This window comes from Cydia splendana, chromosome 16, assembly GCF_910591565.1.
Source record: "Cydia splendana chromosome 16, ilCydSple1.2, whole genome shotgun sequence".
Lineage (NCBI taxonomy): Eukaryota > Metazoa > Arthropoda > Insecta > Lepidoptera > Tortricidae > Cydia > Cydia splendana.
In genome coordinates, this window is record NC_085975.1 from 16,392,878 (window position 1) to 16,418,802 (window position 25,925).

The 25,925-nt window shown below is 42.9% G+C and overlaps 2 protein-coding genes across 2 annotated transcripts in view; both read left to right on the forward strand.

The window, feature by feature from the left end:
* LOC134798030 (uncharacterized) overlaps positions 1–3,061 on the forward strand; it is a 146,314-nt gene extending 143,253 nt beyond the window's left edge. Inside the window, exons 6-8 of the mRNA XM_063770361.1 lie at positions 1,382–1,496; positions 2,445–2,532; positions 2,870–3,061. Of these exons, the coding sequence (XP_063626431.1) occupies positions 1,382–1,496; positions 2,445–2,532; positions 2,870–3,061 (395 nt within the window). The remainder of the gene's footprint in view (positions 1–1,381; positions 1,497–2,444; positions 2,533–2,869) is intronic.
* A 298-nt stretch (positions 3,062–3,359) lies between these two features.
* On the forward strand, positions 3,360–8,934 carry LOC134798032 (nose resistant to fluoxetine protein 6-like). Its single transcript, XM_063770362.1, has 6 exons — positions 3,360–3,460; positions 4,461–4,646; positions 5,167–5,340; positions 5,879–6,032; positions 7,266–7,452; positions 8,747–8,934. The coding sequence occupies exons 1-6, from the start codon at positions 3,360–3,362 to the stop codon at positions 8,929–8,931; spliced, it is 987 nt and encodes a 328-aa protein (XP_063626432.1). The 3' UTR covers positions 8,932–8,934.
* The last annotated feature ends 16,991 nt before the right edge of the window (positions 8,935–25,925 follow it).

Here is a 25,925-nt window from a genome sequence, read left to right on the forward strand (position 1 = left end):
ACACTCCTGTCGGAGCCGAGCATCGATTATGCGCTCAAAGAGCTTCATGGTGTGAGACATAACCTTTATACCGCGATACTTGCTACACTCCCGCACCGAGCCCTTACCTTTGAATACTGGAGTAATGATACTCAGCCTCCACTGGTTGGGTATCTTCCCGGTGAGGAGTATGCGGTTATAAATATCAGTGAGTATGCTCACACCCTGAGAGCCCATCGACTTCCACGCCTCTATAGCGATTCCGTCGGCTCCGACAGCTTTCCGATTCTTCATGCGGCGAAGAGCCGCCTCGACTTCCTCCGGCGTTATCGGTGGCACTAGTCCTTGATTCGGAGGGAGATCCGGAGGTTGCACCTCTTTGTGCTGGTTATTCAGCAGGTTGTGGAAGTAAGAGCGCCATCTCTCCTTTACCGCGCGATCCTCGCATAGCAGGTTACCGTGAGGGTCATTTACGCAGCGGCACTTGGAGATGTCCTGCGCCGCTTTGACCCTCGATCGTGCCAACTTATAAATGAACTTCTGCCCCTCAGACGTCTCCAACTTATCGTACAGAGGACGCAAGTGGTTATGTCTGGCTCTGGCTACAGCTTGTTTAGTGGCACGTTTGGCAGCCCTGTATGCCGCGTGGTCTTCAGGATTACTGGACGCTTGCCACTTTTTAAAGAGGGCTTTTTTCTCCCTAGTCTCCCTCTGGACTGTGGCGTCCCACCACCAAGTCTCCTTGTCAAGCCTGCGACCCCCTTTAGACACCCCCTGCACCGCCTTCGCCGCCCGTGTGATGGCTGCCTGAGTTCTATCCCAGATTTGCTGTACGGAATGGCCATCCGTCACAACACTGAGGTCGTTGACAGCGGCAGCAAACTCATGGGACTTGGATCCTTCAAGCAGCCACCACCGGGTTTGGGGGCGGCACTGCTCCCGGTATGTGCCTCGGGGCTTGACGATATAGTCTCTCCGAGTGAGAAAGTAGTCGATCTGAGTGGCGCTCCTCCCGCTCCTGTAGGTGATCAGATGCTCGGATTTCTTTTTGAAAAACGTGTTCACGACGGCTAGATCAGCAGCCGTACACGTCCGGAGAATTTCTTCCCCTTCGGGGTTACGGCTCCAGGTTTAACCGGCTAACCCTGGGTTAGTGGGATGGTGCAAGTGGCGCTTATTAACTTTTGATATATCCCACAGAATTGAAACATTAGAATCCCGTGGTCAGCGACTACATCGCTGGAAGTAGGGGTCATCTGAGTTAAAATTGTTAAAACCATCTCACCTAGCTATTGTTTCTAGGGTGTTTCTTGATTCCATTTGCTTGTTGCACAAAGCTGATCTTTGAAAGTGTAAAGACTACTTCTTTACCGCAAATAATTCTAGTTTTGTCGGTTTACAGGGAACCCGTACTTAATGGCGTTTTCCTTGCGCAAAAACTGGCGTAAGCTGGTGGCGCCCAGCGGAAAGGGCCCCGAGCCTAGGCTCAACAGGCTCAAGATTTTCAACGGTCTGAGGTAAGTACTCTCTCATCTCTATACACGTATTACGCTTCCTAAGGAGGCTGTGCATACAAGCCGAGTATCGGCATCAAGTTTTGAGATCGAGTGACGAATATCGAGATTCGACACCGCATCAAGGTGTAAGACTTGGATTACGTCATTCATCATCTTCCTCGCGTTATCCCGGCATTTTGCCACGGCTCATGACTGCCTGGGGTCCGTTTGACAACTAATCCCAAGAATTGACGTAGGCACTAGTTTTTATGAAAGCGATTACCATCTGACCTTCCAACCCAGAGGGGAAACTAGGCCTTATTAGGATTTGTCCGGTTTCCTCACGATGTATTCCTTCACCGAAAAGCGGCTAGTAAATATCAAATGATTGGATTTGATTACGTCATTACACTCATTACCGAACTAAAATGGAGTTGGGCGGCAGAGTGATGGCAGGTGGACCAAAATGTTAACAGACTGGTGGCCGCTTTCGGATGAAAGGAGCGTTTAGCCGCCACGCCTTTGGCTCGTTGGATGGACGACATTCGGGAAATTGCGGGTCACTTGAGATTAGCTCAGGACCGGGACAAACTGTTAGGACAATGTTCTAGTATAAATGTCATCTTCTATACACAGTCTGCCAATAAAGTAGAAGCTTATGCTCAGCAGTGGACGATAAAGGGCTGATATGATCAGTGCTGATATAGTCAGGTGACTGGAAGGATGCAGAATTAAGGTTCTAGGTTTGATGTACTCCTAGTATTAAAGGAATCAGTCGCGAATTCGAGTCCTATGTCTCCCATTTTGATTGTTATGAATGTACAGTCACCACACGGCATTGTTATGCTATTTAGGGTTCTTGCTAAATTGGAAATTCTACAGCGTAAGTATTGCACAACCATTTTAGCTAGGAACCTAAATGGCGCACCAATCGCGGAGCGTGATGGTACCTACTTATTTTGTCGGCAGGGCGATGACGATGATTTGCGTGTTTTTCTCCCACACGGCCCTGGTACTGGCATACACCTACCTCAAGAATCCCTACTACATCGAAACGGTAAGTGCATGTAATTAATCCAACAATAAGCTTTTCTTATCTTATCTTATTGTTTTCGGGGGCCCTTACGGATACACTTCGACCCATAGGGATCTTTTGTGCAATTACCCCCTAGAAAAGATCCGTCAACTACTTAAGAGCCTTTCCCACCATATCCATGTGCCGGATGATGGAGCTCATGGGTAGCGTTTTGAAGTATTTTGGTTACTGATAGGTATCCTGCTCCAAAGTCCTTCATTCTTTGTCTAGCGAGGGTGTGACAATATTATTATTTTCTGTTACGCTTTTATTTCTTGACAAAAATACATATAACTCACGGTATTATGTCCTGTTTCAGTCATACGATGATCCTGCAAAATACATCTTGTTCAACGGTAACCTGGTGACGTACACGTTCTTCGTAATGTCCGGATTCCTACTGGCGTTCAACTTCGAGCTTCACGCCGAGAAGCACCGAGTCAGTCTGTGGGACTGGCCTAAAGGCATGCTGATGCGATGGCTGAGGTTAGGTCATAGTCAAATAGGATAGTTGACTAGTGTCCTGGTTCTTGCTGCATTAAACTTCGAGCTACATGCAGGGAAACACCGAGTTACCCTGTGGAACTGGCCCAAGGGCGTGCTGATGCGGTGGCTGAGGTAAGTCAAGGAAGTTAGTAGGGTTGACAGGAAAGCAAACAGTTGATGTCCGAATTCCTGTTGGCGTTTAACTTCGAGCTTCATGCCGAGAAGCGCCGAGTCAGTCTGTGGGACTGGCCTAAGGGCATGCTCATGCGGTGGCTGAGGTAAGCCAAGGAAGTTAGTAGGGTTGACAGGAAAGCAAACAGTTGATGCCCGGATTCCTGCTAGCGTTCAACTTCGACCTTCATGCCGAGAAGCACCGAGTCAGTCTGTGGGACTGGCCTAAGGGCATGCTGATGCGATGGCTGAGGTAAAACTCAAATGTCATTTATTTTTAGACAACTTTACGGCTACCACCAGTTTTGACATTGACATATTAGCTCGCGTCTACGTACATTACTTTCTACACATCTCGCTTGCACTAATATGCGAGTACGAGCGAGATGCATAGAAAGTAGTGAATATGTCAATGTCAAAACTGGTGGTAGTGGTACTTATGTAGATATATGTATATGAGTTGAGCGTGCCAGATCTATCTTTTTTATGATGTAGGAGGCAAACAGGCACACCAATCGCCTGTTAGCAAGCTATTACCGTTGCCCATGGACACTTGAAGCACGCTATTTTCTTGAAAGTTTGAAGGTCGTATCTGTTCGGAATTACAGTGGGCAACAATTTAGCACTACGAGGCAGGAAGTTTCTGCAGAAACGAGTTGAGGACTGCCACAACCATCTTTAAGTGGTGAAAATGGAAATTTTGTCCTGTAGAGCAGGGGTCTCCAAACTTTTTTACCTGAGGGCCATATTGCGCCTCAGAATTTTCGCGCGGGCCACCATCGGCGCCGAGGGGGGGTGGGTGTATCTGGGGTTGCTGCTGTTAGGGCTGAACACCTGGAGCCTGGCTCCCGCGGGCCGGATTGGACCGCTGTCGGCGGGCCGGATTGGAACGCTTCGCGGGCCGGATTTGGCCCGCAGGCCGGGGTTTGGAGAGCCCTGCTGTAGAGCGATGTCGAAAAGAAGCAACAGGGATTAGTCCGAATCATGGGTTAAGAACTTAAATGCTAAGTTAATATGTATCCTCTATAATATTTGCATACTGTTTAAAACAGTTGAAAAAGGTGACACATATTTTATTTTTACACTAACACATGTAATCTTTACCCTTTTTCTGCGAATAAATGTTTGTTTGTTTTCATTCCTCTGAGCATCTCTATCAGCGCTAAGGAGTCAAGCCGATCTATAAACTGATCTTAAATACTTGCCTGTAAAACTTTTTGATATGTATCTAAAACTCTCAACTTAACTTCCAGATTAACTCCAGTCTATGCCCTGGTCATGTTCACCGTGATGACCCTGATGAGGCACCTGGGTGACGGGCCCCTGTGGCCCCACGTGGTGACCAGCGAGGCCGTCGCCTGCAACCAGTACTGGTGGGCGCACTTGCTGTACATCAACAATTACATCTACGATGACTCGCATTGCTTCCCGCAGAGCTGGTGAGTTACCTTTTTCAAGATTGTAAAAAATGGAAAAGGCAGAGGTAAATTCGTCAGGTGACAAAAAAATATTAACATATTTTTTCAAGATTTGATATTTTTAAGAAGAAGAATTTTTCGTGATGTCGGGGTAGGCGGAACGAACTAGAGAATTAAACGAATTAAAGAATGTTCCAAAATCAAATCTGCAAAAATGACTGCAGGGGAATAGGTATAGTCCATTCTGCGTTTCAAATTGGGTGAATATCTTAATTGTCGTGAGAATCTTAATGTGTTTATATTTTTCGGGGATAAATATGATTCACTCTGCCTATTCTCCTCTATCATTGTTGAATGTTGGCCAAACTGTAATTAGTTAGTTTTAATTCTAGTGTCAGTTTTAGTCTTTTACCAGGCCTCACTGAAAATCAGCGTCACGTTGCGTGGGGTACAACAAGCTGAGTGAGGATCTTTTAGCACAAATATTTATTTATGTTCTGTTGGTCTAATTCTTATTCTTAAATTGACGAACTGATTGCAGGTACCTGGCAGCAGACACGCAACTCTTCGGTTTGGGCCTGCTCGTCTGCATCCTATTCAGGAAGCCGCGTGCGCAGATTATCGCGCTGACCGTCATGCTGATCGTTTCGCTGGCAATCCCCGCCGCGCATCTGTACTACCAGAACTTAGGGGCTGTGGTGCATCTATCGCCTGAGTAAGGTTTTTTTCAGTTCTAGCGAAACTTTGCCTTTTAATTTAAATTCTTTTTACAAGCTTTTATTTATGTTCGGGTTAAATCTTGCAAGCTTATTTACCCGTAAACCCACTTCTTATTATTCGATTGAGCTAAAACTTCACATACATATTTCAATTGAGTGACAATGCCACAAGGATGACTTACAGTAGAACGGGCTGTGCCCAGGCCGAGGCATCCGACATGTCATTTCTTATGACGGGTGATCACGTCGTGGTGCTTTCCATAGAAAACGAAGCGCCGGAAGCTCCGGCCCGGCCCCGGCCTAGCGTGAGTCATCTGATGATGATGGACACAGGTGGCCATAGGAACTCTGTGATACAACAATGTAACCTAATTATTTAGAAATACAGGAAAATTGGAAAAACTCACTGTCTCGGGTGAGACTCGAACTCGCGACTTTGGATCACTAGCCCATCGCCCTGCATCTGAGCTACCGAGACTTATCCGCGAATACTTCCACCACCAAACTGTCCTTTACAAAACATCCTTCTTGCAGAACATACCGCACCCTCTTCCGGTTCAACGACACATTCCGTATCATGTTCGTGGGCGGACACACGAATATGTCCACATACGCACTGGGTATCGCGGGTGGACTCCTCGCCTACAACTTGCTCAAGAACGAAAAGAGCGTGTCTCAGAAGCTGCAGGTTAGTTGCACAAAAGTGGCCACAGGAAACATACACACACCTGGCTCCAATTTCACCACGGTGACAGGTGCGACAATTGTAAAACATCACTGTTGCTGACGTCACAGGCATCCATGGGCTACGGTTACCGCTTAGCATCGGGCGGGCCGTATTCCTGTTTGCCACCATCATTGTTTTATTAAAAAAAACTTTATTATATCGGAAATAAACAGATATTTCTCTTGCTAAGTTTATGACAATTGTCACAAGAAACATTACAATTGTCACGAAATTCCGACATATACCTCATTACCTGTCAAGAATTACCTACAATTCTTCTAAATCTTGACAATTGTCAGAAACTTCGCAAAAGAAATATCTGTTTTTTTCCGATATAATAAAGTTTTTTTAAATAATACAATGATGGTGGCAAACAGGAATACGGCCCGCCCGATGGTAAGTGGTAACCGTAGCCCATGGATGCCTGTGACGTCAGCAACACTGATTTTACAATTGTCGCACCTGTCACTGTGGTGAAATTGGGGCCTGGTGGATAGTTACCTATTCGATTCGTTATGTAAAGGGTACTTTACAGTTAACGTCAAGATCTGATGCCGTCGTGATATCCAGGACCTATAACTCTCGGAGTAATTAACAATGGAGCCGCCATTAACAGGCGTTCCCCTCTGTCGAAAATAGGCGGCCAATGGTCAACAACTTGTCAACCATATGTATGGACTGACGTTTATCTGACATGACGTACCTATACATTTGATGTGCCCCTCCCCCGCAAAAAACGGCAGACTATTTTGTACCGAAAATTGTAGACATGGCGTCTCCGTTGGTTATATCCTCTAAGCTATAACTAGATGACTTATCTAGTTATAGGTCAGGCAACGAATGCTCAAAAAAAGTTGTAAAGGGAAATGCTAGGGACACAATTTTTCAAGAACTTGACTAAATTGAACTTGTAGCAAATTTAATCAGCTTTCGGTTTGTCTAAGTAGTCATGTCGCGTGTCGCTAAGACGCAAAGTGTCCAAGATATAAGTGAAAAACCGAAAAATGGGACCTTCTTACCCCTCTCTCCCCCCTGGCTCAAAGGCTACGGCCGGGGACTTTTGATATGTTCACCTCCTAACTAGTCCAAACAAAGTTACGGAGTCAAAAATTGTGTTCCTAGCATTTCCCTCTATACCTTCTTATTGCTTGGCCTATAAGGCACATATTTCTTTGAATCTTTTACACCTTTCAGAAATACCCCTGGATCATGTGGCTGATGTTCCCCGTCGGCGTTGGCACCATCTTGTCCGGTGGTATCTTCTACATGGACGGCTTCGAACCCTCGACCCTCCTGAAGATCATCTATGGCGCCATCCACAAGCCCCTGTTCCAGTGTGTAATCATCTTTATGATCTTTGCCTGCATCTTTAAGGTTGAAAGTAAGTACAATAAATTTCTAAATCCCAAGTCCCAGTTCCTATTTTCCTCAGTCACCCGCCGACCCGACCAAGACCGCTATAAAGGTTTCGAAACGTCGAGTCGGGATGCTAGTCTGGGACGCCACATGCGTCGATACACTGGCACCGTCCCATCTACCAAGAACTTCGACCAGGGCTGGGGCGGCTGCCGAGGCGGCTGAAAACAAAAAGTTTTCAAAGTATCAAGGTCTCGGCCCCCAATACCATTTTGTGGCATTCGGTGTCGAGACACTGGGGCCGTGGGGTCCAAGCGCTCATGTTCTTTTTAAAGAACTGCCGAAAAAGCTGGCCGATACCACCGGTGACCAGAGAGCTGGCAGCTTTCTCTCGCAACGCATTAGTATTGCCATTCAGCGAGGGAATGCTGCCAGCATCTTTGGCACAATGCCGCGGCGGCCTTTTTTAGATTTATTTAGTTTAGTTTTTAATTTTAGGTAGTTTTTAATTTTAGTTTTTAAATTTAGTTTTTAATCTTTTTATGTTACTCATTATACTGTATTATTTTTATCGAACCTTACAAATTAATCTTATAGGTATTTACATGTGTTAAGACGCTTGGTATAATAAAAAGTATTTTGTTGTTATTAAAAATAAACTTGCTCAAAATATAAGTAAAAAAAAAAAACCGTCTAAATAGTTTTATTTCACTTTGTGTTTAATTAGCTTTTATTTTAATATGCACACATCAGAGAGGCATCCTGGACACAACAATATAGAATGATTCTTAAAATTTGCATCTGATTTAGGACAGTGAACTATTAATGGTCGCATATTCGAACCACCACCATCAAAAATTTGTAACTATTTTTGCACAGCTATTAACATAAAATTGCTTCTAAAAATGCGTAATTATCTAACATTACGCATTTTCTTCGAACTCATCGATTACTTTTTTTGGTAAAAACCATAGTCTAATAAAACATGGTCTTCCATTCCCAGAGTGACACGGGCCTACGTCACAACAACATGGCCGCTATATATAGCGCTATCGCATATTATCATATAGCGCTGTCGCATGATGACGTAGGCCCGTGTAAGTTAGGTGACCTAGAAAAGACGGGAATGGAGTACCAGGCGGAGTATATTATTATACCATGGTAAAAACAATAATTCAATAACAATGATATTGAATGCGATCTCGGGCACGCACGGCTCAGTGCTCAGCCAGCTGCGTTCTGAATTCACTGCATTTTAACTCCTGTAAAGATATTCACCTGACTTGAACACATGTTTTATAATTTGATGCTTGTTCCAGCCGTGTATCGCAGCATCCTGGAGTGGCGCGGCTTCACGTGGATGGGTCGTGTGTCATACGGCGGCTTCTTGCTGCACTCGTTGTTCCAGCGCGGTCTGGTTGGCTCGCAGAGACTGCCTTCTTACATGTCCGACTACAACATTGTACGTACTTCACAGACTATTGACTACTTCATGCTATCCTAGCCGACTTTGGGCATGGTGACTGGATTTGGTGCGGCTTCACGGGGATGGGTCGCGCGTCATACGCCGGCTTCCTGCTACATTCGTTGTTCCAGCGCGGGCTGGTTGGGTCACAGAGACTGCCTTCTTATTTGTCCGACTACTACATAGTACGTACTTCACAGACTATTGACTACTTCATACTATCCTAGTCGACTGAGGCCATGGTGACTGGATTTGGTGCGGCCTCACGTGGATGGGTCGCGATGATACGCCGGCTTCCTGCTACACTCGTTGTTCCAGCGCGGTCTGGTTGGCTCGCAGAGACTGCCTTCTTACATGTCCGACTACTACATAGTACGTACTTCACAGACTATTGACTACTTCATACTATCCTAGTCGACTTTGGCCATGGTGACTGGATTTGGTGCGGCTTCACGTGGATGGGTCGCGATGATATGCCGGTTTCCTGCTACACTCGTTGTTCCAGCGCGGTCTGGTTGGCTCGCAGAGACTGCCTTCTTACATGTCTGACTACAACATAGTACGTACTTCACAGACTATTGACTATTTCATGGTATCCTAGCCGACTTTGGCCATGGTGACTGGATTTGGTGCGGCCTCACGTGGATGGGTCGCGATGATACGCCGGCTTCCTGCTACACTCGTTGTTCCAGCGCGGTCTGGTTGGCTCGCAGAGACTGCCTTCTTACATGTTTGACTCAACATAGTACGTACTTCACTGACTAGAGCGTAGAGTACTTTGCTTCCTACTAAGCAATAAATAAATATGATATGATATGATATGAAGTAATTGTGCTGCAACAGTATTAATATATGAAATTCATATTGCATTCTGTGACGACACCACAGAATAACTAACAGTACCTACTACCGTACAGAAAGGAAACTTCGTACAAAACCGAGGCTTGACAGCGATTCAGCGACGAATCATGCGGTCCCTTTCTTATGTATGGTACTATCCCTTTCGGCTATTTAGGGTTGTCAAAATTCAGGGTATTATATTATCTGTGTACGTACACGTAAAGGGACGTCAAGTTGTGCCAATCCTAATAATTGCTCTCAGCGATGCTGAGCCGAGAATGCCCGAACACACTATACATAGACAAATGTGAATCTTTAGAACGTGAACGTTTTATCTGATGATTAATGTTTTTCCCCACAGATGGTGCTGCTAGCCGCCACAATATTCCTCGCGTTCTCCTGTGGCGCGCTGCTTTGGGTGACAGTGGAGTCGCCCCTGGCCACGGTCACTAAGACCATCATGTCCCCGCCCAGAAAGAACAGGCCCAGACAGGAAGCTGAGACGGAAGATACGAAGGGAAAGGATATTATAACCAAAGTTTAGATTTAAGTTAGAACCTTAGGCAGAAAAGAGTCCGCGCTGCTAGACCTCCCTTGGACTCTCGTCATGATTATGATTGCTGTGAAGTGATAGAAGATGCCGCTCTGATATTGGACTCTTCAGTCATCGCAGACGTTGTAATCAACCTCCCGCAACACGATTTTACCCGACGCTGCAACAATCATCTGCTATAGATATCGTGGTCAATGATGATGATAGTTGATGATCCACCGCGCATTAATAATGACTAAGGTCCGAGTCTGGGCCGAGGTGTCCGACACTTCGTTTTCTAAAGAATGATCTGTCTATAGAAAACGGCGTGGTAACATAAGAAGTGGGGCGCGGGGCTACAATGTTGTATGAAATTTCATTGCCGGCGCGTTTCATTAAAGCACCCGCAAAATTATGTTTCGCAGCTTACTATCACGAACAAAAACGGCCTGATTCGCACTTTAAGATACGTGAAAAATTTGCTAAAGATACGACATGGATCGAAAGTATGTGTCACTTTTGACACTAACATATCCGATCCATACCGTATCGTTAGCAAATTTTTGACGTATCTTAAAGTACGGATCAGGTTGTATGACTATATATATTTCCTTGTATAATTATAGTTCTACGGGTTGTTATTATGTGTACTTCCCACATTTATCATGTATGAAAAAGAGATTTTCCTACCGATCGTATAATATAGGTATGAAGGAATTTCAAATTCTATATGTATGTAAGTTACTGAATGTTCTAGAAAACTACCTTTTTTATGTCTTGTTTTAAATGCGTGAAACTTTTAGGAAAAATATAATGTTGTTGCAACTTTTTTTGTAAAAACAGTAAATTTTCATACAAAGTGAGCTGTTTCCATTGCTGTTGATTTGTTGATTTTACGAAAAATTTCGTTATGTTTTGGTTTTGATAAGGGATAAGATAAGAATAAGATACAGTAGGTAAATAAATATTTATAAAAATAATATTTTTTATTTGTGTTATTTAGTTACTCTTAACTAAGACCGGTTACTCTTAACTAACAGCCTCTGGGCAAAATCAACAAAAAACCAATCCAAATATTTCTGAAAAGTGGCACTCACTAACTTTAATTGTATTTTTAATAGACCAGCGTTTTATCACCAGTTTACAATTCCATTATTTACCTAACGCGTTGTACAAATAAATAAAAAATACTGGATAAATTTACAACACTCATACAAAAACAGAACGAGAAAAATTGAACAACATTTGCGCGTACTCCAATATTAAAATCCGAACAGGTTGATATATTTACAAACAAAAAATATCCAGTGTTCCAGCATTTTATATAAAACTTTAATCTTGAAATCCTGATATTTTCATGTAACGCAAAAGGTTCACGACGCCTGACCTTCATGGGGTAGATATTAGAGATGCAACGGATAGTTTGGCCGGATACCGGATACCGGATATTCGGCCTGACCATCGGCCGAATATTCGGTATCCGGCCGCCGAATAATTAGCCAGCGGAACTATACCCACATTTCGGTTTTTTAGGTGCGCATTGTGTAGGTTTGACCTGGGCCCGTAGCCAAATTACATTCGCTCCTTATCGATTCGATCTCTACGTTCGCGAGCGACTGGTCGATAATGTTTATAATAACCTAGCCAAGAGGTAATCTTTTTAGTTTTGCTCATTCTATGCGCCAAGTCGGTAAAAATTAGTTTTTGTCTGTGGTTCTCGTTCAAAACCGTCAAGAAACATCATCTGTCAGCTGTCAAGAGTGTCAAGTGAACAGCGAATCTAATTTTGGAGAAAATAATTGTTTTATCGGTAAGCAAATTAAATATGTTGGTATTTGTTTAACTTAGTTTATCACAATTTCGTGATAAAATAACTCTATATAGTGTAATATATGAAGAGTGCGTTGTTAATTGCATATAATTTTGACCTAAAGTTTAACAATTTCAGACAGCCGTCGTCCCCGCAGCCCCAACCAAGGCGGCGACGCAGCCAGAGCGGGCAAGAGCGGCTCCGCGGGCTCTTCTTCCACGCTGAGAAGTCTTCGCCAAGTTGGCACGTACAGTCAGAGCTGCCGCTGCAATGACGCCTTCATGGCAGTTACCAGTGCTAAGGACGTGCACTGCTGGCTTACTTGACCAGAAGAGACAATACTTTAAGCGTTAGTATTGATTCAAACCGTGAAGTGAAATTGTGGACAGGTTTGCCCGAATCAGTGTAACCTCAGTGAATTCATTTACTCTATGAAGTAAAACTTCAAACATTTTCGAAATTAACAAAAGTCAAGCAGACATTGAATACATAGATGTTATGCATTAGATTTATCTATTAAGATCGCCGAGGACAGGAACACTTGGAAAAGCATGGTACATCGCGCAGGAAACTCTTCAAACTAGACACGACCTTCAGCAATGAAGACGCCGACTAAGAAGATGCATTAGATAAAACTAATAAATCATATTGTTACTTAATATTATTTTTTTATTACCTACCTGTCTTTGATTTTTGTTTACTCAGTAATAGAAATACCTAAGTGAGTGAGGCGTTAAAAATGAATTAAACACATCTTTATTATTTATAGTCAATGGAAATTTGGGAAGGTAATCTCACCCGCTAAGCTACTGGCTGTTCATATTTAACCTTTTGTATGCTCCTGTCAAAAATTTGTAATTTATATATCAATCATAATTGAATAAAATAAAATAAATAAATAAATAAATATTGGGGACATCTTACACAGATCAACCTAGCCCCAAACTAACCAAAGCTTGTACTATGGGTGCTAGGCGACGATACACATACTTATATAGACAAATACAAACTTATATACATAGAAAACACCCATAACTCAGGAACAAATATTAGTGTTCATCACACAAATAAATGCCCTTACTGGGATTCGAACCCAGGACCATCGGCTTAGCAGGCAGGGTCACTACTCACTAGGCCAGACCGGTCGTTTTACAAAGACAACTTTAAAAAATTAATGCATTTTTTAAAGTTGAATATAGGTAAGTACATGGGAGCAGATCTGCTCCTAAGCATACCAAAAGTTAAGGTGGTAACCACCATAAATAAATGACACAATGATTGGGTTAAAAAGTTAATTTATTTTATTGAAAATCTATTAATGAAAGATGCAGCAGGTATTTTTTGCCAGCAGCATGAAATCAGTAGCCAAGCATTCTTTTCTTGTTTGTACATATTTATTTCTTTATTTTAAATCACATGCATAAACTTACAGCTAATGATGCCAAAACGCTTATACAGTAGGGACAATACATACAATCAGATTCAAACACAGTCTAGAGATTAAAACATTAAAACAAAACATAAACAATCAAATACGGTCAGGTTAAATCACAAACATTACATTAGGTACACATAAATTAAATTAAATGCAACAGAGGGTAGGATGTCAAACTTAAACTTACACACATATATACATAATATATACGAAAATTCCATTATTCATTCTTCAAATACACATTAATATAATTTAAGAATTTTCTAGTGAAGACACCGACACTATCGTAGTATACGTCAGCATCATGTTTGATGTTAAAAAAGTCATTAAAAAGTGCCAGAGCTCTAGCAGTGGGAGCGTTCTGGGCCCGACGAGTACGAATCGCACCGCGCGCGAACAGAGGCCTTCGTCTACGCACCCCACCCTCACCAGTGTCTTCCGCGATCAGTCGCGCCTGCGGTACAAACAAACCGATGCGCTCTAAGACAGTTGGATTGTCGACCTTATTATTGAGCAGTTGGTAGTAGTGCACCGCAAGTAGGAGTTTGCGCCGTAACTCGAGTGTATCTAAACCCACCATCCCTGTCACGAAAAGAGAGGGAAACAGAAAGGGATAGTACCCGTACTGCCTCTTGTAGAGAAATCTCGCAAATTTCCTTTGGATCCTCTCTAACATCAGAGTGTACTTTTTCTCACTTGGATCCCATACCGTGGACCCGAATTCCAATAGGCTACGTACGTAAGCATTGTACAAAACTTTGGGTATGAGTCTACTTTTAAACTGGGAGCTGATTCTCATTATGAAACCCAAAGTTTTAGTTGCACGCTTACAGATGGCAGTTATATGCGAACGGAAATTAAGTTCCCTGTCCATATTTATGCCTAGGTCACGTATTTCCTGCTCTCTTGCTATCTCGACGCCACTTAGATGGTAGGAAGAGTGAATCGGCGATTTGGCTCTTGTGAATGTAATGACTTTACATTTGCTTTCGTTGAAAAGCAGACGATTAGCCTTACTCCACTCAGCAACAGCGTTTATGTCTAGCTGTAATTTGTCACAGTCGCTAACATTTTCGACCTGCAAAAATATTTTAAGGTCATCGGCAAACATGAGACACCTCGCATACTCAGTGACTCTTGGTAAGTCGTTGATCATTATGAGGAACAACGTTGGGCCAAGAGTACTCCCTTGGCTCACTCCAGAACGCGTATAGAATGGTTGGGATTCGTGACCTGCAAGTCCTACATACTGTGATCGACTGCCAAGGTAATTCGCAAAAAAACGCAGAAGCTGGGGCACAAATCCTAGTTGGGCAAGCTTTTGCAATAGAATGTCGTTGTCGACTAAATCAAAAGCCTTTTTAAAGTCAAAATAGGCTGCGTCGACTTGCCTACGCGCATCGATGGCCCCCAGCACGTATTCCACAAAGGCTAATATATTATGTACAGTGTATTAAAATAGTAAGACAACACTCAATATATTATTGTGGTTGTACATGTTACATAGTTTCTTCCCTTGACCCTGACTTTGGAGCACCATAAAGTATTGGTTCATATGCCAAGGCTGCAATGAATATCCAAGTCACCTGAAACAAAATGAATGCTTAGTTTTTCAACAAACTCTGTAACATTTGGTTATAATACTTATTCTCTACCAGTCATATGACAAAAAAAAACTAAATGTTTTGTGTAAGTACATGTTATGATTAATTTTATATAGTGTGTAGGTACAGTCAGCTGCAGAGAAAAGGTACCACCACTACATAGAAGTTTGTATGCAGGGGTGGGACCTTTTCTCTGCAGCTGACTGTATCTGCGCCTGCCAAAAGAAGTCATATACAATGTTTCATAATATGAAAAAGTTTCATTAATATGGTTGATAATGTATATGTATGACAACAGCCCGTCTGGCCTAGTTGGTAGTGACTAGTGACCCTGCCGGTTAAGCTGATAATCCTGAGTTTGCTTCCCCGGTAAGGAAATTTGTTTGTATAATGAGCACAGATATTTTGTACCTGAGTCATGGGTGTTGTCTATGTATTTAAGTATAGTTTGTCAAAGGACTGTCTCATTTCAAACAAAGACAGAGAGAATCATACTAGCTTTGTCATATACCAGTACTAGCACCCAAAAGATAAGTATGAGTATAGTTTTCCTGGTTCTTACTGACTGACAAATTGGTTTGACCATCTATATATAGTTATCTAAGTACCCTAAGTACCCACAACACAAGTCTTCTTGAGCTTACTGTAGAGTCCGACTAGAAATTGTAGAAATTAAAAAGTAGCAACACTGTAGTCTCATCCCTTTCAAATCAATTTATGAAAATGGGATGACACTACAATATTGCTAGTTGTTAGTGACCTTGCCTATGAAGGTGATGGTTTTGCTTCCCGGGAAGGGCATTTATTTGTGTGAAGAACTTTTGTTCCCGAGTCTTTATCTATATTTGTAAAGCCTTTACCTATATACCTTTGCCTTTACACATTCAATTCACTTTCCTATTGAAAAACAAGTGCTTGCCATTGCGCATATGGGTACCAAATTTAATCTACACCGTTCATCGGTTTATATTTGATGACGTAACAGGAACACATTAGTTATTTTAGCATTAATAACATATTTTATATACTTATTAGTAGGTATAGTAGGGATAAGTTATTGACTGACATTGTTTCGTGTTGCATTTGTGGGTGCATAATCCATTTTTCCATGACACTGTCACTATAGATAGGTAGATATTCAGCGCCTCGGTCACATTGGATCCTTTGGGTGAAATGCTGCGTACGGCCCACAATCCTTTGATCGTAGCATACATGATAAGATCACCAGCTAAGGGCAGTCCTTTCCTAAGCAGTTTCAAGTTTCAATAGAGGCGATTTTTCAGACGGTGCCTGCGTCTAAGCGACACTTCCGCGTTGTTCGCCGCCCACAATAATGTTGAAGTATGCTTTTTATTACAAATTCTAATTTACAAACACTATTATTCGGTATTTTCTTGTGCTTCGGTAAGTTATCTGCAAGGGGATAGCTCGCGCTACATATCGACACCTAGGAGGCGATAACGCTTGTCAAAAGTGTCACTTGGCTAGACAATGTATGACAGATGTCGAATCCCGGTAACGAAAGTTTTGCGTTTCGTTACAACATTGCAACTTGGCTAACATTTTTGTATTCGTTAATATTTTTCGACAGACTCATCTACGGTACCTGTCATTCCCATACATTTTTTATCGATTCGTTAGCGATATCTTTTTTCGAAATGCGTTTTGGCTAGGCCCCCTGTTTCCTAGTGAACGTTCGCGTGGACACATTTCTAGGTTCGAAATGAGTGCGCCAGCAAGTTAGTGGAATGTTTAAATTGTTTTGAAACAATAAACAAGTACGATTATGACCGTGACTGTTTCTTAAATCCAATTTGTTTACTCCGAAATCAAGCAATGTTACTATCCGGTATCCGGTCGGATATTAAAATATTGGCCGGATAGGCCGGAAATTTAAATATTGGCCGGATAGGCCGGATATTAAAATATTGGCCGGATAGGACGGATACCGGATAGTAACCTTATATCCGGTGCATCTCTAGTAGATATGGGTTAATGAGAACCCGCCCTCCGCTGCCCCTAGCCTCTCAGGACTCGAGAACATTTGGTCCGGAATTAAAAGGGTTTCTTAATTGTTGTATGTAATTAAATCTCTGTCCGTAATGATAATAAGGTAAACATACTAAAGACGCGTTCTAATGAGGTTAGAATATTTTTAACCATAATTAAAATTCATGTATAAAATATGAACGAATGTTTATTTAAATAATGTTAACGAGCTTGACTTTTTCAGCAAGCACAGTTTTCCATTATACGAACATAATTTACGGGTATTTTGCTTGGATTAAGGATGACTCACGCTAGACCGGGCCGGGCCCGGGCCTAGGCGTCCGACATGTCATTTTCCATGACGGCTGATCGGTGATCACGAGGTGCTTTCCATAGAAAACGAAGCGCCGGCCCGGTCTAGCGTGAGTCATCCTTTAAGCTGAAACTTTACTGCAGCACTATTTCAGCGCGCGCGACATTACTGCCGCAAGTGTCAAAAATTCGGACAAGTGCGAGTCGGACTCGCCCACCGAGGGTTCCGTACTTTTTAGTATTTCGTCGGGTGACAAGCAAAAGTCACTAACTAACATCATTGAAATTATTGGACAATAAACCGTGTTACAAGTGTAATAAAGTGCATTGTTACTTTAATTTTTTGATAGTACTTAGTAACTTTTACTTGTCACCCGACGATTTGTTGATATAGCGGCAACAGAAATACATCATCTGTGAAAATTTCAACTGTCTAGCTATCACGGTTCATGAGACACAGCCTGTTGACAGACAGACGGACAGACGGACAGACGGACAGACGGACAGTGGAGTCTTAGTAATAGGGTCCCGTTTTTACCCTTTGGGTAAGGAACCCTAAAAACGGGCAGCAACATCCATTTTGACAATTGCAGCAGTAATGCAGTCGACAGCAGTAATTCTGGTGCAGTCTGAATCCACGAACGGTACTTTTAGATGTTAAATTATTTTTTCTATGTAGAGCCATTTCCCAGATCCTGAATACAATGTGAAGGTGAATTCAGGTAATTTCGGGAATTGGGTAATTACAAAAATCATTTAGCGCCACTTTCACCAACCCACTAACCCGGCGTTAACCGTTTAAATCTGAAGTTACCATGGTTACCAGTACAATTAGACACTGGGTTAACGGTTCAACCGGTTAACCCCGGGTTAGTGGGATGGTGCAAGTGGCGCTTAAAAATTTCTCATATTGAATAATTTTACGGTTTAGACTCACTTGTTTTTAGCCGTAAACCGTAAAATTATTCAATGTTAGTATGTCTCACAATAGTTTAAATTCGATTATCACTCATATTCCGTTGTAATAAGATTCCTATATCGCCTGATGCATGGTAGCAAAAGTACCTCTGTCTGTCTGTTAGTAGGTACCTCTTCTCGCTTAAACCGATTAAGATGAAATTTGGTATATATTGTGTTATGGTAATTGCCATACCGTCGCCCAAGAATTGCAAGTGCGTCGCTGGCTGGAGCCAATAATTGATTCGCTGAAATGTATGAGACTGCAGATTTTTGAAGTGAAAACTTCTTTAGCGGCGCTGTGCACTTTTTGAGGTGGGGAAAAAATGTTAAACTCGAGACAGCGTAAGTCGTAACGCGTAACACTCTCTTTCTACCGCGCGGCGAAAATTTATGCCTGAGCCTGCTGTTTCGTTTAGGCGGCGCAGGGCGCTTGCGTGACGGACAATGTCAATGTGGGCAATGTTTTTTTTATTTAAATGCCATCTATTGAGTTTCCCTCAAACTGGTATTAATATAACTGTAGTACTCACAGTGATGTGCTTAGGGGTTTCAAGTAATGCGACGAAACAACGCTAGATGGCGTTAACCTCAATTATACATAGTGCTGCAGACATTTTGCACTAGATGGCGCTGTTATTAATGCACCAATCCTACACCAGAGCAAGTGACGCCGCAACAGAAAACTGCGTCACGAAAATGATTTTTTAGTATTTAAGTTTTTATTATTGTATATATATGTTAGTTTGTAAGGTATGTATCTATGGGCCTTAGTAGCCTGAAAATAAATGCTTTGATTGATTTGATTTGATTGATTTGATTAATATTTTGAGTTACAATGTCTTTGAGTTTTCACTTTTGCGGGCACTACCGGAGTGCAGCCCGTTGTTTTTTTTTACCTGTTAGAGGTTGGCTAGTAAAAGTTGTTCAGTATGACCTACATATTCAACCTCAGAGTACGGTCAGACATAACAAAATCACTCTGTATACCTGATAAACAATACCCCTCCCTTCTCCGTTTGACGAGTATCTAATGAAAATAATTGGAGGTTTTAATAAAGATGTTAGTGAACACAGAAGCGCTATTAAGCAACATAGTAATGATGATATCAGTAGCTTAACCTCTTTTTTTTTCTATTACAAAACTTTTATTCAATAATAGGTATTCTCAGTTTGACAACTGTTCTTCTGACGAATTCTTCATCATCATCATCATCTCAGCCATAAGACGTCCACTGCTGAACATAGGCCTCCCCCTTGGACCTCCATTCGTACCGGTTGGAAGCGACCCGCATCCAGCGACTTCCGGCGGCCTTAACAAGGTCGTCTGACCATCTTGTGGGTGGACGTCCTACGCTGCGCTTGCTAGTCCGTGGTCTCCACTCGAGCACTTTTCGACCCCATCGGCCATCTTCTCTGCGTGCAATATGGCCTGCCCATTGCCACTTCAGCTTGCTAATCCGGTGGGCTATGTCGGTGACTTTAGTTCGTCTACGGATCTCCTCATTTCTGATTCGATCACGCAGAGAAACTCCGAGCATAGCCCTCTCCATAGCTCGTTGAGCGACTTTGAGTTTTGAGATGAGGCCGATAGTGAAAGACCACGTTTCGGAGCCGTAAGTCATCACTGGTAACACACATTGATTAAAGACTTTCGTCTTGAGGCACTGAGGTATGTCGGACGAAAAGACATTAAGTAGTTGCCCGAACGCTGCCCAACCGAGTTGGATTCGGCGATTGACCTCTTTCTCGAAGTTGGACCTACCTAATTGGACTACTTGTCCTAGGTAGATGTACGAGTCAACAACTTCGAGTACCGAGTTCCCAACAGAGACTGGGATGGGCACAACATTGGCATTTGACATAGGTTTCGTCTTGTCCATGTTCATTTTCAAGCCCACCCGTTGTGAAACTCGGTTGAGGTCATCGAGCATCATGCTGAGTTCCTCCATCGACTTTGCCATGACTACAATATCGTCGGCAAACCGAAGGTGAGTGATGTATTCGCCGTTGATGTTGATGCCAAGTCCTTGCCATTCCAGGAGCTTGAAGGCGTCTTCCATTACCGCAGTAAACAGTTTCGGAGAGATAACGTCTCCCTGCCTTACGCCTCTTTGCAATGGAATCGCCTTCGTGCTCTGCTCCTGTACTCGGACCGACATGGTGGCGTGACTATACAAACACTTCAACACTTCGATGTACCGATTGTCAATATGGCATCGCTGAAGAGACCCAAGCACCGCCCATGTTTCCACCGAATCGAAGGCTTTCTCATAGTCCACAAACGCTAAGCATAATGGCAAGTTATACTCTTCGGTCTTCTGTATAACTTGCCGCAGCGTATGGATGTGGTCTATGGTACTATAGCCTTTTCGGAAACCGGCTTGTTCGGGAGGCTGGAAGTTATCAAGTCTGTGTTCGAGACGGTTCGTGATGACCCTTGAAAATAGCTTATAGACATGGCTCAGAAGCGTGATGGGTCTGTAGTTCTTCAATAGGTTGTTATCACCTTTTTTGAAAAACAGCACCACCTCGCCTCTATTCCATGTTTCAGGCGTTTCAGGCGACGAATTCTTAGTAGGTACCTACATATTAAATTTTACGTACCATATTGCTTAGCAGGAAGCTATTGGGCATGGGCACAAATTAAATTCGATGTGAATGAACAAAGCTAGGACAGGCAGGCGAATTAAAATCCAGCTTCTTTTTATGCGCAGCAGATACGACCTAGGGTCGCCGTCAGCACTTTATAGGAAATTACCAGTGGCAGATTTGCCCTAATGCCCAGTAGGCCCGGGCCTAGAGCGGCAAGATATTAGGGGCGGCAGCAAGGCGGCAGTCTTATAGATGGGTGCTGAGAAAGGGGCGGCTAGTAGTTACTACAGGGCCTGGGGCCAACACTGCAAATCCGCCACTGGAAATTACTGATTTAAAGATGACCATCACTACTATCATGTCGTAACACTTGAATGAGGGTGTGGTAGTTTTCGTACAAAAAAACCGTTAGCGCACAATTAGCTTCGAGCAACACCGGCTTCCGACACGTCGGAAGGGAGGAGCCCAACTGTCCAAACCTTATGTTTTAATGTATATGAATTTCTTTGGTACTTCACAGTTTCACATAATTCATTCATAGATGGCGTTAGTAGTAGCGGTTTTGGAAATTTATTCAGGTTATTTTTGTTGGCAATTAACTCTAAAATATTTGTAAAATTATTTGGAATAACATGTTTGTAATATTTTGCATTAAAATTCACAATTTAGCGATTTATTGTTATAGAAAATTAATTACCAAATAAGTTAAGAGATGGCACTTTGTTCCCAACGCGTCCGTTCTACAACGCGGTGTTAAGATTTTTCCGGGTTTCATATATAAGCTTCGAGGAACAATATGTCGTCAATTCAAAATTCAAATCAAGCAGTGAGTGTTATATACAGTGTGTAGTAGTTGTAAATAGTAATTAAAGTGGTGGTTTTATACAGTGTGGTGTTATTTTTGGACCTCGTACATGGTCCTTCGAGCCGGATAGTTGGCTATTCGGTTATAGGATTCGACGGCAGAGGGCGCCGTCCGGCACAGTGCGGGTGCTGCCGAGAGCAGTGCCGACGTGAACCACGGCCTGACGTCATTGGCAGCGACGACATCGGGTGACGTTATCGGCAGCAGCAACATCGCGTGACGTCACGGCAGCGGCGACATCGAGTGACGTCACGGCAGCCACGACATCGGGTGACGTCATCAGCGGCAAGTGCAGTGTGACGTCAGTTGTGTCAAGTGTGAGTGCCGGTGGTGAATTGTAAGTACTTTATTATTCATTACGGAGTGAGGACTTAGAAAATTTCACGTGTAATTGGACTTAGAAAAATTCAATCGGATAATCTGGGACTGGGGATTGAGTTGGGACTTAGGAAATTCAGATCAGTAGCCAGGACTTAGAATATTCTATCACGGGGAACCTATGCCCGATTTAAGTTAGCTGTCAAACACTTAGAAATAAATCACGATGGAGAAACTTCTGAACATACAGGATGACTTGCAGTCTAGAATTGTTCGCGGTTTTGAAAACTTCAAAAAGTCTCCCAAAGAACGTCGTAATTCTGTTGATTATCTCAATACTAGATTGGAATTGTTAGAGGAGTTATGGACTCAATTTTCACGCACGCATACACATATCATTCAGAACAGCGAGTCAGAAGCTTATATTCAAAGCACATATGTCGTAAACAACGTGTATGATGACACTGAAGAAGCATACATAACTTACAAATGCCTTATTAAATCTTTGCTTAGCAGTCTCAAGCCAGCTTCTACATCTGCAACGTCAAGCATGAATGTCACCGAGCCCAGTAAGTCAACCAACAAGGCTGAGGAACGCGTCAAACTGCCCAAGATTTCAATACCAACGTTCTCCGGTCAGTATGCTGAATGGGTGAGTTTCCGTGACATGTTTGTTTCTTTGATACACAGCAACAAGGATCTAGATGATGTCCAGAAGCTGCATTATTTAAAGGGGCATTTAACTGGCGAAGCTGAACAGTTGTTGAGACACATTCCAATCACCAAGGATAACTACAGTACCAGTTGGGAGCAACTCGAAAAGCGGTATAACAATAAGAAATATTTATCAAACTGCATCCTGAAACGATTGTTGAGTCAACGTAATTTGGCTACTGAATCTGCAAGTGCCCTCAAGGAGTTGTTAGATACGACCAACGAGTGTCTACAAGCGCTGAAGAACTTAGGCATAGATGTTAAGAGTTGGGACGTTATTATTGTACATCTAATGTGTTTAAAGCTAGATGCTGAGTCGCGAAAACAATGGGAACTCAAGTCAACTGAATACAATAGTGAGCTACCAACTTACGAACAATTTGAAACATTTTTGGAGACACGGTTTCGCGCATTGGAGTTCATTGACCCGAAGCTTTCTCGACCCAGCACTAGCACTTACAAGAGTTCCAATAATTCTGTAAAAGTTCATCACGTATCAGCTGTTACAAACCCATCTTGTGCGTTTTGTTCCGAAGCCCATAAAATAAGCAATTGTAAGGAATTTTCCAAACTTGATATTGACGCTCGTCGTGGTTTTGTCCAATCACATAGCCTGTGTTTTAACTGTCTAGGCCCTCATCATTCAGTTTATGCGTGCCGTCAATCGTCTAGATGCCGAATTTGCCAAAGGAAACATCATTCTTTGTTGCATGCCAAGAATAGCACACCAGCAACTGAGTCTCAAGAGTCTCAAAAAACAAACCACTCAGTTGCCGCAAATGTGGTTGCACCTGCAACTGCATCTCACTCATCATCTCGTGATGAGCCCACCACCACCAACATTAAAAACCATTTTTCGACATCTCGCAAATTGGTTTTATTACCAACAGCATTGGTTAATGCCATGTCGAAATCTGGTCAACTCATAACACTCAGGTGCTTTATCGACCAAGGTTCTGAAGCGTCATTTATTAAAGAGTCTGTGGTTCAACTGCTCGGACTTCCCAGAATTCCACACAAAAGCACAATCACGAGACTATGTGAAGATGAAGAGGAGAGTTCTTTGAGCTCTAACTCATCGGTGAAGTTAACAATAACATCTCGCGTAGACTCTGATTTTAAGGTAAATGTAAATGCTTTTGTGTTAAGCAAACTCACATTGACTCTCCCAGAAAAACAAGTCAATGTTGAGTCGTGGTCCGAGCTGTCTAGTTTAGGTTTAGCAGATTCATCATTCAATGAACCGGGACAAATAGACGTGCTACTTGGTGGAGAAGTCTATAGTGAAATACTCATGGAGGGTGTTATTAAAGCTCCACAAGGAGGACCCATCGCTCAACAAACCTCCCTAGGCTGGATCATTTCAGGGCCGGTTCGCTCGGGTGTGCCGGAATTACACAATAGGATCAACGTTAACCACGTTCACGTCATTGACAACGAGCTTCTGAAAATGTTTTGGGAGCTTGAAGCTGATCCTGTTGCGCCAGATCCCAAACAAAACTATACGGAGGAAGAAAAGAAATGCGAAGAAATTTTTGCTACCACTACTAAACGGGACAGTTATGGTAGGTATATAGTCAAGTTGCCCTTCCGCGAAGAAAATCCACAGTGCACCGAAGGAAAACTTTATTTTGCAGCAGCTAAACGATTTAGCTTACTCGAAAGAAAATTCGAGCGAGAACCCCAGTTTAAGGAGCGGTACACGGCTGTCATCAAAGAATACGAGGAGCTTGGCCACATGGAAAAGGTGCCCAAGGAAGAGCAAGCTAAACCGGGAGCTGTGTACCTTCCTCACCACGCTGTTATTCGAGAAGACAAAAGCACATCAAAGGTACGGGTAGTTTTTGACGCCTCTTGCCTTGGAGTAAACGGCGTGTCTCTGAACCAAGATCTGTTAGTTGGCCCAAGGCTTCAACAAGATTTACGTCACATCCTAATGCGCTGGCGCTGCTTTCCAATCAGTCTTGTATCTGACATCGTAAAGATGTATAGGCAAGTAAAGGTCTATGAAGAAGATGCTGATTTTCAACGGATTTTATGGCGCTATAGCAAGGAGGAACCTGTAAGCCATTATAGGCTCCTCAGAGTTACCTTCGGAACAGCCGCAGCACCTTATCTTGCTGTCAAGGCACTGCAGCAAGTTGCACATGACCACGGACACGCCTATCCTTTGGCAGCAGACAGGGTCTTGAACGACTTTTATGTGGACGATTTATTGTCAGGTTGTGACACAGTGGCTGAAGGAAAACAAACATTCAAGGAACTCAATGAATTACTGGGCAAGGCAGGTTTTGAACTAGCAAAGTGGAATACTAACAGCGAACAATTAATGAAGATAATTAATCAGGGTTCTGGAAATGAAGAAGGCAATGTAGAAATCAAACTGGATACAACTATGAAGATTTTGGGTCTTACTTGGAACCAAAAGACTGATAGATTCGAATATGCAGTTAAATTACCTCCATTGCAGCTTCCTATCACAAAGAGAAGAATGATATCGGACATATCCCGATTGTTCGACCCGCTTGGTTGGCTGGCGCCAATTATCATCTGTGCGAAGATATTCATCCAGAAATTGTGGTTGACAGGTGTGGACTGGGATGACGAAGTTCCACAACAACTAGTGTCAGAATGGCTGAGCTACAGAGAAAAATTGGATCAAATTGCCAACTTTAGCATACCAAGATGGGTACATACGGAGAAAAGCAGCAAAATTCTGGAACTTCAAGGCTTTTGTGACGCGTCTAATGAGGCATATGCTGCGGTAGTGTATTTGCGTACAACGAATGAAGATGGAGATGTTCATGTCTCATTAATCACAGCCAAAACAAAGGTAGCCCCGATAAAACAAGTGTCAACCCCACGTTTGGAATTATGTGGGGCAGTGCTACTTTCAAAGTTGCTGATGGAAGTTTCCCGAGTGATGAAGATAGAAAAGTCAAACATCCATGCATGGACTGATTCGACCATTGTGTTGGCATGGCTCAATAGCAGACCTAATCGATGGAAGACATTTGTGGCCAATCGAGTGACAGAAATACTTACTTCGCTTGATCCTCAGC